This window comes from Anarrhichthys ocellatus, unplaced genomic scaffold, assembly GCF_004355925.1.
Source record: "Anarrhichthys ocellatus isolate YVR2014 unplaced genomic scaffold, GSC_Weel_1.0 scaffold6, whole genome shotgun sequence".
Taxonomy (NCBI): Eukaryota; Metazoa; Chordata; class Actinopteri; order Perciformes; family Anarhichadidae; genus Anarrhichthys; species Anarrhichthys ocellatus.
Window position 1 is genome coordinate 15,475,205 of NW_022280036.1, and position 14,489 is coordinate 15,489,693.

Here is a 14,489-nt window from a genome sequence, read left to right on the forward strand (position 1 = left end):
ACACACACACACACACACACACACACACACACACACACACACACACACAGTGACAAGATTGGGCGGTAATGATATTCATTACCTATCTACCTAAGGATGACAGCGGTGTTTACTGTTGCCCACATTCAACAGGCATTTTCTAAAGGATCCTCAGTTTCAGGACTACAGATGCGCAGTAGTCATTGTCACGCAGAGCCTTATTGTGCAAAATAAACTCTCTTTTGTAGCCTATAACATTCAGAGAAACCGTCACCATGTTTATGGCAAACAGTACCTATGGTCATGCGGCAGACTGTGCATGCATAGAGGTAAGAGGACACAGCGTTTCACAAAGAGAAGCTCAACGTAGTAGAACAAACTTCAAAAAGACTAACTAATAGTAATTCACTATACAATTTAAAATATCTCTCTGGTTCTCAAAACTGCCAAATGCCAAAGACCCACAAATTGTTTAGAAGAGGATAACCAGATATCGATTCATATATTTATACTGATAGCTCATGTATGAAATAATGGCAGACACCCCTGGGCGCCAAATGCATTGATTTGAGAACCACACCTCTCAATATACGACATGACCTTGTACTGTCTAACTGCTATGTAAGAGCTAAACGTTATTGCTGGTGAGGTATAGCTTACATCTGTGCTAATGGTTAATTATGGCATTGAATACCTGATAACCAGAATACAAAACATTTAAATTGAATTTCTAAGCAAAACCAAAAATGTAAGAAAGTCATTTCCTGAAATATGCCGATTCATTTCATGACAGAGAATTAGATGAGAAGCTTGATACCACTCTCATGTCCTGTAAGCTAAATATGAAACTGCAGCCAGCAGCCTGTTCCCCCATTGAGTTTTTATGCTAAGCTACAATAGGACAATTCCTTCAATTTGTTTATATTTTGATGGTTTTAGAGAAAATACTTATTATTGGAGAAAGGGCAAGATAACAGTAGGTGGCTATGTGCCTTTTTGACATAAATAGCTTGCCACCTATGGTAATTTAAAAAAACTACAAAAAAACTTAATTTGAATACATAAAACAGCTGGGGGACTGAGTTCTGGCAACAGAAAGAAGCGTAACGGTTACGCAAGGGTCTAGGTGCTAGTGATCACACCTGGTGGATGTGGAGTACATTAGGCCTTGGAACAAAGTGCAGACAGACTAACCTACGGCATCCAGGTAAAGAGAACAGCTAGCTAGTTATGTGGCATTTGACATGACTAGCCACCAATGCTAATAAATAACTAGAGCAAATTCAATGTAACTCAAACACATGTTTACACAGTACAGTTGGGATACAGAATAAACATGTGTAGAGATAAAAGAAACAAGGCCCTGGTGATATCGTGAGTATTTCCTTCCAATCTTCAACATTTGTTTTTATCGTAAACTGGACTGGTGGATGTATGTTACCCACTGGAGCAAACTGCAGACATGCTAATCTATGCCATTCGAGGCCTCTGCTTACAGCTTTTATTGCTGTTGAAGCAAAAGTCCAGGAAAAATGTAGCATGCAGGAGTCCTGCCAAAGGGAGGATTGGAGAGGTTAGAGGTTATCTACTGAATACACGAGATGGATACTCAGAAGGCCCTGCCAGACCGTTTGATGACTACACTGCAGCAGGCTGGGCTTAGGGGTCAAAGCACTGTAAATCTAGCTAACAGAGCATGGGTCGTCCTTGCAGGGCTTGACATCCCCTTGCAGCAACAGGATCATAACTGCCTTGGTCAGGTAGCTGGAGGTGCCTCTCTTTCCCACCGCTGGCGTGTCGTAAAATGCCTCCATGTCACTCTGCAGGGGCACAGATGAAAAGTGCTTTCAAGAATTTATAAAAGTACTTATAAAAGTTAGTTATTTAATGACATGCTATAAGTAAAAAACAACAACTTTCTGGCAGGATTATATCTCACAAATTAAAAAAAATAAGACAATGGCAGTACGTTTCTATTTGGCTTTTGAACACCTTCTAATTAAGCCACCGCTTTTGTTAAATTATCAGTGTATGGCTGGAACAGAAGCTCAAAGTTTGGGAGTACATTGATCTGGATCTGTGATGAGATAATGTTGTGGTTGACAATCAGGTCGCATTCAAGTGAGAAGATGTTGTATCAGTTACAGCCTAGAAGGAAGCCGCTCTACCTGTTTCTCTGTGCCTTCGGAGTGTCCGCGATCCTTCTGGAAGTCATTAAAGGCTTCCTTCACCAAACCGTCCAGATCCACCTTGTCGCCGAACTCGAGCTCCGGGTTTCTCTCCAGCACTATGGACACCACCATCAGCAACTACTCACACAGCGGAGACAGGACACGTCAGGAACTAAGAACAGAGCATTCTCTTTGTTTAAAGGTCTAAACCTCAGTCGTAATGACAAAGAGTTTACCTCTACTATGATCTGTCTGTTCTGAGGCAGGATGATGTTCTTCAGCGTGTCCTCCACCAACAGGGAGAAGTTCATCTCATACATGGTCATGTCAGACAGTGTCGGTTGCTGCAAAGAGACAGTTCATCGTGTATATCCTGCGTGTGTTTATGAGCCGTCATCACAGGGCTGTTTTAATTAAACTCTTTAATTATTATGATTAAAGTGTCACACTGAATCATCTGATTCCATCACTGCGAGCATGAGAGAGGCAGAGGGTTGTGGGATCTCCTGTGCACTAATAACCTGAGTCTCTGCAGTATGTGTTAAAACAAGTCCTCACTCGTTCCGTCAGCTGAGCTCAGGCAGATTATGAGAGATGTAGAGAAAGTTAATATAAGTTGTGAAAACGTAAAGTGGAATTGGATATGGTCCTCAAATATCTAAAGCGATATAGAACTGGATGTATTGTTAGATTATTTGAAAAACAAAATGAATGTAGAAATCAAGAGTCTTTATAAATCAATACACAATGTAGTTTAACAGGATTTTTTGGGGGGGGGGGAAGTTAATGTGTAGTGGATGGCTGAAAATCCCAATAAGCATCCAATAAACGTTTCTTGAGTTGATGCTCCAGATAAAAAACAAACTCACGGTCGCAGTGACTTCGTCTATTTCTTATATACAGTCCATGGTTGCGGTTTGTTAACATAACAGTCAAGTTGGCCCCTCCTCCCTGGCACAATGACAACAGGAGCCTACGCCCCCCTGACCACGGTTTGTGTCAGGGCGCTCGCCAGCAGGTGAAAGCCGACCCCTGATTCACTCTCGTTTTGAAACGAGCTTTGCCAACTTGGTGTTTCGGCCCAAAGTCTTTGCGTTATTTTGGCAGTTTGTCCGCTATTTTTGTAGATTTGGATGCAGGCTTACAACCTGGCACCTGGTCGCTACGTTCTTAAAGAGGTTGATGCCCAGAAACGTCCCAAACACAGCAAAATAAGAAAATACAGAGAGGCAGAGGGCAGGGTTTGTCTGAAGGCACAGACAATGCCACAAACTTCTAGTGGGTCATAAGTGATGATCGAGAGGGATTATTTTTGTAAAGTCTATACATTGTTTTTTTTTAAAGAAAAATCTACTCTTTCTGCTTTTAAGTAAACCTACGGACAAATAGATGTAGCAATGAACAGCCAGCCAAAAAACATTCACTGCAAACATTTTGACTTGTCATAGTAGGAAAAGCTCAGATGTTAATATCCGGTCCATATTTGACACTGTCACCAGTACTTGAACAAACTAATATATGTGAGCAACACTGTTTTGAGAAACAGAACTTGTTAGGTGTTCTTTAAAAGACAACGAAACATAGAGATCGGTGACTGTAAGGCATACACGTGCCTGTTAAAGAATACATTGCAATTCATTACACGGCATCGATCACAGTGTTTATTCTGCAGCAGTGTCAGGGGAGGCAGGTACCTGTGGGAGGTGAGTCCCAGCCACCATAAAACCGTTGGGGGTCCTCTCCAGGATCTGCCACACACGATCATAAAAGCCCAGAGGGGTCCTGTTCAGAGAGCCATCGATCTGACGCTTGTTCAGCCAAGACCTGAGGCCAAAGCAAGGGTGAAACTGATGAACCGGGTTATAGAGACTGGGGATGTATGATGTCAAAAGCCGTTGTTCCAGAGGAAATTGTCTATGTGTATTAGATTAGATTGGATAAGATAAAATGTAATAATTCTCATTTTGAAATTGGGTTGCGGTAGCAGCAGATAGTAAGATATGGCTGTAGACAAGACGGAAGATAAAATAATTAAACCCTAAAAAGATTAAATAAGTGAATGCATTAAGATAACGACACTGCGTCTTCAAAGGCACTTTTGGGAGTAGAAAAAGAGGAGAAGGCGCAGGCTGTGTTCTCGATAGCGTGACTTTGTACCTGCCGGTGTGTTGTGGCTGCAGGACGTCCAGCAGGAGCTGCTTGATGTCGCTGGGGGAGAGCTGGTAGATGTCCTGAGCTGGCATGTCTCCTGCCCTGATCTTCAGCTCGTGTTTCATGGCCTGAACAATCCATCTGGAAATCCACAGTACACACACACACACACACACACACACACACACACACACACACACACACACACACGCAGTTGACCACCACAGAATGTATCCCTATATACAGCTCACTTTGTCTGAACAAGGATGAACACGTTCAAAATAGTGTCCTTTCTTCGGTAATGCTTCACTGTGTCAAGTTTCTTTTTAAATTTAATACCTTTTCTATATAGTCAAAGAAAAAGTTAAAGACAAACGGGTAAAAACAGCTAGTTGGTCTGACAAGGCTGCTGGAAGAGAATTTCCAATTGGGTTTTGATTTTCCAGACAGAATTTTTGGACCAAACATATCGGGAGATATTTGTTCACAATTCAGGGACTTTTATCCATTCAGTGCAAAGCGAGCCTTTAAAGTGAGTCTCAGTCCACTTCTAAGAGAACTGCTGCGAGGTTCCTTTGAAGCATAAATCAACCTGTATTGACACAGATATTTGAAAGCAAGGCGTTCCTGATGTTTTGATTGGCTAACTTAAGAATATAATATAATAAACTGAGGAAAAACTGCAGCCTCAACCGATGCTAATATTCATTGAATTCTTCATGTTCTGCTGAGTGGTCTGAAAGGAGAATTACAGTGAAGAGTTCATACTGCATGACTAAATGTGCACTGATTCAACCATCCTGAACCCGAATTTGTCGTACCCGACTCTGATCTTGAGCATGCCGCTGAACAGCTCTGGGTTGTTGGAGATAATCCATCCGATATGAATGACCAGTTCCTGCTGAAGCACGGCCTCGCGCTCCCCACCTTGAGGGGCGCACCTGCTGTAGATGATGCCCTGGATCACCCCTGGCGACAGCGGGTTGGAGATCACCTCTTCTTCTTGCCCGAATAGGCCGAGGGTCACCTAGCAATCACAGGCAACGACACACACACACGCACGCACGCACAACCAGGGAAAAGGAGCATACACCGAAACCACATACAGTTAGAATGTTCTCTGCACTGCAGAATAACTGTTGTGTGCAATATATCTAAGCTTTTGTGAGCATGTGTGCCATATGCTTGTGCACGTGTGTGAAAGTGTGTTCATGCGTAGAATGGCATGTGCACACACAGAAGTCCTCCAAGGTGCAATTCCTACAAGTATCTTTGTTTCATAGCTCTAAAATTGGCCTCCTCTCCCAGAGCCACATAAAAAGGAGTGGGAGAAAAAAAAAATTACAAATCACAAGATGACTCTTTTGTATTTTGTTTCATCTGAAAGGCATTTCATGAAAATTACACCTAACCAATCTTCCAGATGGGAGGAACCACTTTTATCCTAGCCTTCAGCTGATGAAACCCGGCACTTTGAAGCTGTATCATTCATCTTTACATCTGAACTGATTGTATCTGAGCAAAATAATGGCTTGGAGCTGGAAATGAAGTCTGGTAAGGACCCAGGGGAAATACATTGTTGAGTTTGACTATTGACAAGAAATGTTAACAAAACCAGTCAGAATAGACCTAAATGGGGTGGTGCCTCTTATTTTTTCCAACTGAGCTGTTATTGTAACACAGCCATCTCAAATCTTAAATCAGCTCTTCCAATCATGTCGAGAGGAGCGATCCCTCCGGTAAGCAATCTATATGCAGATTCACAACTTCAGCTACTTCAGCATAATGAAATGCTTAAAACTGTTCAGAAGGGCAAAAAAACGAGGCGAGATAAAATGACACTCTCGAGAGGAGACTAATCTCTGAGTAACACTTGACAGGAAATGATGCACCGAACCCCATCCAGAGCGAGGGAGTCGCACCAGACAAATTCACGGGTCACGGTACGTCAATCGGCACATGGCGTGTGTCCAGACACGCGGATACAGTGCATATTAGGATTCTACGCTGGTCACACGGGCAGCCTCGCTACAGCTACAGCTTTGATGCACACACAAAGGAGGTGAGCTGGGATGGGGAATGTGAGCATGCAGCTAGCCAATAGGAACTCCCACAGGGTTACAGCATGAGAAGCTCATAATCATCTATTACCAATTTCATTTATTTTAATCAGTGAACATTAAAATCATTGTCCCGATATGCCATTTCCCCCAAATAACCCCAAATCATTTGTACAGAAGGGATAGTTACGGTAAACTACTCGGGCCCTGCGCTCTGTGTATCAACTTACCTGCTTGCCATGCACTAAAACACTAGTAATACTGGGCGCAAGGCTGTCCACTAGCTTAGTTAAGAGACTGGCAGCAAGACGGACAACAGACCTAGTGGGCGAAAAGACACAAGAACATTCTTGACGTCATGACAGATAACCAACAGGTAGTGCTTTAGAAGATTACATCTTTTTCTTCATTTTTAAATAATAAATAATAAATAATAAATGTGTAAGTCCCAATCCTAATTAATTGATCTAGTTATTGAATGGCCAAATAAAAGGTTGGCTTTCCATTGAAATATTTTAATGTTCACTAATTTCTCAGTTTGTTAATGGCAAGAGTCACTACAGCCTTCAAACAGCCTCCCGTTGCCTGCAGGAATCCTATGAGGGAAAAAGCAACACAAATGAACATTCATAATCTTCCCACGGTAGCCCACAGCCAGGGTTGTTATAGACACACACAGAGTTGAAGCCATCCTTCACAGAAGCAATGATCAAAATAAATAATTTCATTAAGGGAGTCATGAATACAATCAGCACAAACTCCTCTTACAATATGCTATTATATACAACTCTATTTTGGTGTGTGTGTGTGTGTGTGTGTGGAGTTATTCAGTTCCTGCACCTGTGGAGCTACAAAGGCACATCTTGAGCATGATGAATCAAAACGCATGCAGATATATATATATACTTTTACCAGTTAGCAAGTAAGACCAACCGTATTTTGATAATGAGTTATGATCGACATGTTCGTCGAGCTCACAATCTGAAGGACAGTCGACTTTGATTACGTTTGCCTCCAGGGAGATACATTTGCTGTAATATTACTTTGTTGTGATGAATGTGCGAATGGTGTCTGCTCCCAAGGCAACAATCAAGCTCCTCCATCTAGCACGGATGCCCTTGATGAAACAGTGAGTGTAAAGGCATTCACAGTGCCATAACAAATAGGCAAATTCTATTTAATTTGGCGTATACAGCTAGCCTTATCGCAGCGGGTGACGCTGCGGTAGCAGAAACGTGGGTCCGGCCTCTGTGATGGTTAATGGAAAGGAAGCAAACACCGACGACAAGCTCCTGAACACAGTGTGAATGTTAGCCACCTTATTAGGCTAAACTTTGTGGTTTAGCCAGAATTTTAGCAAGATGCTAAGACATGAGCCAACTAGTGCATGACACCTCTTGTTACCAGGGTGACTAATATCACACCGTGAGAACGAGATTTCACTTATTAAAACCTTTTTGATCGTAAAACGTGGGACAAGAATTAGTTTAATAAGTAATAATAAGTACAGTCAGTATTAACTGTTTCTTTGAAGGTTTTTATACCATTTTTAGAAACTTTTCTTTACAAATTATTTAATTAAAATAATAAAAATGAATTTACTAATTTACATAATAAAAGAGTAGAAATGGGAGACTTTTTGAAATATTTCATAAAAAAATGCAAACCTTAAATATTGGTTATTCTTCTTTCTGACTTAGAAATCGCTGTTAATTAGTTAGTTGGTTGTTTGGTTGGTTGGTTGGTTATGAGGAATCACAAAGTAGGATTGGCTAACCCTCACACAGCTCTCAAGTTAAGACAGCTAGCTAGCCAGCTGACTGGGAGGAAACATGCAGAGTCTTCAGTCCATCTCTGCCTGGGAATTACCTGTTTCCCTTGCACCAGTATTGTGGTGATGTGAGGAGCTATAGAGCTGGCGAACTTCTTGATAATGGCAGCAGCATGACGCACTGCCAGCCTACAGTTCAGCCAGATTAAAGTGTTAACATGAGACAAGATTTTTGTGGCTGCAACCAGTGCATGCAGTCTACGTATTTGTGTATGTGTGTGTGGGAATATCAGACCAAAGCTTTCTGCTGCCAGCTCTTCTGTAGATTCTCTCCAGTTCATCCCTCAGGTTCTCTGGAATCACAAATATGTTTGCGTTTGGACATTAAAAAAGACCATAAAGACATATACAGTCAAATCCAAATGTACCCTTCATCCTTTGTATGTTAGAACTGACGTTACCACACATGCAACAGCATCCTTAAGACTTCTAACTGATTACAGGACTGATGAAGGCACCAAAAAGGGGTTTTACAAGAATAAAATGAACGCACTTCTGACACGATTTCCTTTGCCTTTAAGGAGGAAACTCTGAAGATCTGCTATTCTGTTTCATTACATCATGTGACTAGTTCTTAAAGATGCTCACCAACTCTGAGTGTGTGTGTGCTTACCATCTTTGGCAAGGAAGTCTGGCCCTTCTCTTCTCAGAAGGATAACTGCAAGCTGAGCCTGACTGGCCAAGCAGTTGCAGTCCTGGGAAATGACAGACACACACACACACACACGCACGCACATGCACACAGACAAGAGAGAGATAGTTAGATGAGTAGATGAGCCTGGTTACGCATACAAACACAACAGATTTAAACAAGCTCAAGATACCTTTGTTGCGCACAGCTGTAATATTATCTGCTCACAGTAAACACTAACAAGCCGTATTGACCAAATTGTTTTCTGGAATTTTGCAATTGTGGTAATAACAGGTACATTTTTAATGTATTGCCTCATTTAATATTGATAGCAGCCTTAACATGCCTAAAATATGGAAAAGAGGGCACCTTTAAGCATGTCAGAAGAGGATTGGGGTAAATTATTTATTGTTTGCCTGAAATACTAAGTGAATATTAGGTTTGGTATCTTCGATATGGCCACTAACATTCTAAAATTAATAACAAACGTGGATGTGGGTTTTCAGACTGTCAGTTGGTCTTCTATCCTGAATTCCTCATAGATCCAACAAATCACAATTGCAGAAGGCGCGGGCTGAGGTTTGGATTTTTCAGACACGTATGAAATATTCAAGTCCAGAGCCAGATTGACGAGCTGTTAATAGTGAGCAGACTCGGACAGATGGTACACAGGACCTGGCCTTGAGGATATATGTTTTAACATATTTATAAGATGCTATAAGATAACAGGTGACAGGTGGCCAAGTGAGCGTTGGCAAGAGCGGGGTGTGTCAAAGAGTCAACAGGGGGGGAAACAATCAGGGCACAGAGGTTATCTTCCACACAAATAATGAGGAAACTCTTTCGCAATTCTCTGAGGGGAAGGCAGGTGGACTAGTTGGAAGTGGATTAAAGAGTTGCTTACTCCTACTCAAAAGAAACCTGGGGTTGTGTTGGTTAATAAGAAGATGTTTGAAGTAATATGAAGGTTTAGATTTTCCTGCATGCTGTGAACGGCCGATCAACTCACGTGGAACTTCTGGACGACCTCATGGGTGGGCTTCAGCAGCCACTCCTCCACATTGATCTCAGGCTGCTGCTCCAGTTCTGAGACGTTGGGTGTGCTCATCTGTCTCTTCACCTTGGAGTGCTTAGGCAGCTCCAGCTCCTCAAAGCTCTTAAACTCTGGGATCCTATGCACACGCACACACACACATACACACTAATTGTATGAAGACGGTAGATCCACATGCGGTTGCTTTTATCTCATTTGAAATATTTCACAACTACATGAACAAACAAAACACTGCTGTCATCATTCACTTGGCATTTTGTTAATTATACACTAAACTGATTTCTTGATCCTGAAAACATTTTAAATCAAGTCTACATTACATTACAGTCATTTAGCAGACGCTTTTATACAGTCTACACTGTATACCAATAATCCTCAGATTGTATGCATATCAGATTTGAAATTGATTTGCCTTAATGAGCTTTTTAAAATATCCCGCCAAACAGTCAAACTGACCTCTGACTAATTAAGTACAAAGACGAGAGGAAACTCTTACTCTGCCTCATTGACACGCAGGAAGTCCAACTGCTCCACCACTGCTCCAGATATCAGGGTCTAATAGGTCGATGAGAAAAAAAAGGACATATCAATGATTTGCAAAACGATTATTCTATCTCTATACAAGAGATTGCACAGTAACATAGAAAAAGTCTACTGAAGAAAGCACGGCTCTATAAACCACAGAGAGGTTTGTCGGGGGACTCAGTATATACAGAACAATAGTTTGAGCAATGCAGTTCATAACACAGAACACATGGAGTCATAAGGTGTGAACTCAGTTCAATCTTTCACATTTTACAAATGTGTATGGGAGCGGTAACAATCTAGTGTCTGAGACGGTGAAAGTTTGAAAGCAAAGCAGTGTGCGAGCAAAGAGCCATCTGTTCGGTTGCCCGATCCAGCACAACACAGGCTTCCTTCGTCATCTTCTCTTTCAAAGCGAACTGCTCCTGTGGTCTAAATGTGATATTAGCCATTCCAACTGAAGTCAACTCCAAAACAAAAATAAGAGGCAAAGGAGAGGAGCAATCCTGCTCCCCATAACAATGAGGTGATGAAGAGGAGAAGTGTTTCAAAGTTGTTGGAGTTAGCTGTGAAGTGAATAGCAAATAGGCGAAGGGAAGGAAGAACTTCAGAGCAAAACAAAAAAAACGGATCATATGAGAACGTCTCTGCTGAACACCACAGACTCAGTGGGAGAAAAGATAGGGTTGGGAAACCTGTCATAAGTTACCATATTTGAATATAATTCTAGAGCTACCATGGCCTTATTTTTTTTTTGCTGGATTGCATCCTAAACAAATACCATCTGCCATGAAAAATAAGACCTGACTGCAGAAAAAAATGTTGTAAATTGTAAATTCATGAATGCTGCCGTGAACATTCCAGTGAGTTAAATCAAATGGGCTATTTTAATATGATATATGCTCACTCACAATACATGTGTGAAAGGTTTTACTTTGTTTAAAACTGCATGAATTGATTGAGCACCTGGGGGCAGTGTAAACCAGCTGTACATACAACTCTGACATATTGTCAATATTTAAGTGGAGACGAGGAACTTCTCATCTAGCAGACACATAGACATATTTTCATTCATTCACAGTTTTGTTTGTGTCTACCTGATGAATGTAAGTCTAAAATTCACTCCCCGTTTAGCTCTGTTTTCGGTCTCCACCAACTCCTGAGGTAAATATCTCTCTTTAGCTGCTAAATGCATCACTATGTTCACCAGCTAGCCGCTGAAATTGTCTGTCTGTACAATGGCATTCTAATGCTTCTCGCTGAACACTCTGCTGATGGATATGAGGTGGATGAGACGGTGAGAACCAAACGGTAGCGTTTGGGCGGTAAACCCAAAACGCTGAGTTAAAAGATGCTCAAATGCTCCGTAGGGTTGAGTGAGGTGACAATTCTCTGTGGTTTCAACACTATGAACCTTTCACATTACATGTTGCATGTGATCCATTTGTTAAAGAAGGAGGGACTTCTGGGAAACTTTTTCTTTCCAGAAGAAAGAGACGAAACAACCTGCATCTGTAATATGAAGCCATTGTATATTTCAGAGACAGAAGTGACATCTGTTGTAAATGAGCCAACAGGAGAGAGCAGGTGGCACGTTTTCCCCCTGACAGAGGTTAAGAAACACCTTCACAATATGCCAACAATCAAAAGTTTAGTAACAATAACGATTGATTCAGTCGTAAATCAGTATTGATTGGAATTGTGACAATTGTGACAAGATCTAACACCATTGGTCCTCCCAATAAAATGAGCAGAAAGTATTGTCTGGGTGCAATTTCGGAGAGCCAATCATTTCTTTGAAAAATGCTGTTAAAAATGAAATTGATTAAAATCCAATTCACTGGTGGGGAGGAAGTGTTAAAGGGTTTACTGAGCGGGTAAAGATTTAAGATAAATAGTTGTGCCTCCTCGGTACATCTTTAATTAATTAACCTCCTAAGCAGGTGTTTTCAGCTCCTTGGCAACTACTAGAGCGAACAAACAGTGCTTTATTAAACCCTGTCACGCAGCTGAGGTAAATAAACTCAGTCAAACTGAAGCCTGTCTGGAGATCAGTGTAACCTGACGTGGCTGCAAAACCTTTTTGCTGATAAAAGAAAAATGGTTTGGACTTAGTTCAAACTGCACATGATGTTCAGTCTCATCTTATTTATGTCCTGGAAGTTGTGCAGCATTATTTGCATTTTTATATCAAAAATAATTTAGCTTGTCTTACCATTCTTTTCAAAGGCAATATTTTATTATATTTTTTAAATTCGCTTAGATTTTGTGGCAATCATAAGCCACGCTAGTATTTAAAAAAAATGCCGTTATTAGGGAAAACTCGCACTTCTTTTTTTTTTTTAACGATGAACTAACTATTGACTGTTAACATGTCCAATAATCCAAGAGAAGAAAAATCCATGTGCATTCCTAAAACAAAGAGTGATTGAGAACGACCAAATTAAACAATCGATACCATAATGAACAAGTCTATTTCAAACCTGAAGTCTGTCGACATGAACTTTGACCCCTCCGATGTTGCCTTTCTTGAACGAGGCCAGCATGTCCAGGACTGGGTTGAAGCGGCTCCCCCTGGTGAGACAGAGGTTACAATGACTAAGTTTGGCTTTTCCTACGGTGCACAGTGGAGTGAATCTGTCTCATTCTGAGTCTAAACATCTGTGTTAACCACTATATTACGAACAGAACACACGTGTTAAACATATCAGTATGAAAACATCATAGCTGAATTTTTCTTTTTCTTCAATAAATCAGCACATTTCCCCCCAGACCTTCACTGCTTTATTCGTTGGGCTGCTACCTTCCATGCAGGTCATCTTCCCGATCAATAGCAAACTAATGACTATTGAGTTGCTTCTCTGAGAACCCACTGACTCATTCCAGATTCTGCAGTGTGGCTGTTTAAGCGCTTGTAGCACATTTAACATATATGGCTTTCTGGATAATTGTCAATACTGCTGTAATCAGCTCACCAGTCAGGCTACAGTGATATAAATGAGAAACATTATCACCCAATCAGCAAGCGAATACAGTTGCACCTTGCTGCTATAAAGATAAATGGCAGTACATGTGGGAGGGAAGAGAGGTAAAGTGGGAGGGAGAGAGAAATGTTGGATTAAAAAAAAAATGAAGCAAACTGTATTGTGCCTGTCAAGGCATTTTTGTTGTGAGCTTGAGTATCAGAGAGAAAAAGAGAGATAGAGGGTGATGTATGGGGCGATAGGTGGAGGAGGAATGCTGTAAGAAAGCTATCAAAGGACAGGAGGACATTAAAAAAATGATAAAAGAGCTATTATGAAGTTATTATTACTTGATGTTATCCTCGCGGATGAGAACCAGGAAGAGAGGACGTCCCTGCATCTTCCAGCACTGTTTGATGAACTGCAGGGCGTTCTGCACACGCACACACACACACATACACACACACACACACACACACACAGTTACAGGATTACATGGCACGCAACTTAGGCCTCTATTTCATCAGAAGGTTCAGCAGCTGAAGGTTGGTTTCAAGGCCTTCTTAGTTTTTAGAACGTTAAAATGGCCATCAACTGACTGGAAGATGTTCCACTATTGTATGATATCAATTAGTGACAATAATGAACAGAAGTGTAAGCAAACTCAATCATCAGTCAATATACCTAGTGCTTGCGGTTGGCAAGCTGCTGCTTAAGAGCTTAGATTTCTGGTACCAGGTAGGCTATGACACTAGTATGTGCCCTTTCTGTGGGGACACGTAAAATGAGCATGCAACCGAACCAAATCAGCTGATTCCCTGTCATTCTCACAAATGTCAGGCTGCATCTTGTTAGACCACACAAGCTCAGTTATTTAAGTTCTTTGAGCACATAACAAGTGGCTGGCTGTGGAGTCGTAACGGCAACGGTAAGCTCCGTGAGTGTGACCCTGACTTACCTTAATGTCATCAATCAGCAGCATGACATCCTGGGACAAGTAAAAGTCACTTAGATCAAACACTATTGGGTAGCACACCACCGTCTTGCCCAGGATCCGATAAATCTGGAGGGAGGCGAACACACACACACACACACACACACACACACACACACACACACACACA

The 14,489-nt window shown here is 41.4% G+C and overlaps 1 protein-coding gene across 4 annotated transcripts in view; it reads right to left on the bottom strand.

The window, feature by feature from the left end:
• Window positions 1-6: 6 nt before the first annotated feature.
• Window positions 7-14,489, bottom strand: part of phkb (phosphorylase kinase, beta) — an 87,902-nt gene continuing 73,419 nt past the window's right edge. For 3 of the 4 annotated variants that reach the window (XM_031846694.1, XM_031846692.1, XM_031846695.1), the window contains 14 exons: window positions 14,324-14,428; window positions 13,716-13,798; window positions 12,886-12,976; window positions 10,374-10,432; window positions 9,833-9,995; window positions 8,806-8,887; window positions 8,428-8,485; window positions 6,592-6,682; window positions 5,123-5,328; window positions 4,308-4,442; window positions 3,845-3,974; window positions 2,387-2,494; window positions 2,148-2,288; window positions 7-1,799 (listed from right to left, as the gene is read on the bottom strand). In XM_031846694.1, the coding sequence (XP_031702554.1) occupies window positions 1,662-1,799; window positions 2,148-2,288; window positions 2,387-2,494; window positions 3,845-3,974; window positions 4,308-4,442; window positions 5,123-5,328; window positions 6,592-6,682; window positions 8,428-8,485; window positions 8,806-8,887; window positions 9,833-9,995; window positions 10,374-10,432; window positions 12,886-12,976; window positions 13,716-13,798; window positions 14,324-14,428 (1,590 nt within the window). In that variant the 3' untranslated portion in view covers window positions 7-1,661. Of the gene's footprint in view, window positions 1,800-2,147; window positions 2,289-2,386; window positions 2,495-3,844; window positions 3,975-4,307; window positions 4,443-5,122; window positions 5,329-6,591; window positions 6,683-8,230; window positions 8,322-8,427; window positions 8,486-8,805; window positions 8,888-9,832; window positions 9,996-10,373; window positions 10,433-12,885; window positions 12,977-13,715; window positions 13,799-14,323; window positions 14,429-14,489 lie in introns of all 4 variants that reach the window. The other variant, XM_031846693.1, reaches the window with a different exon arrangement.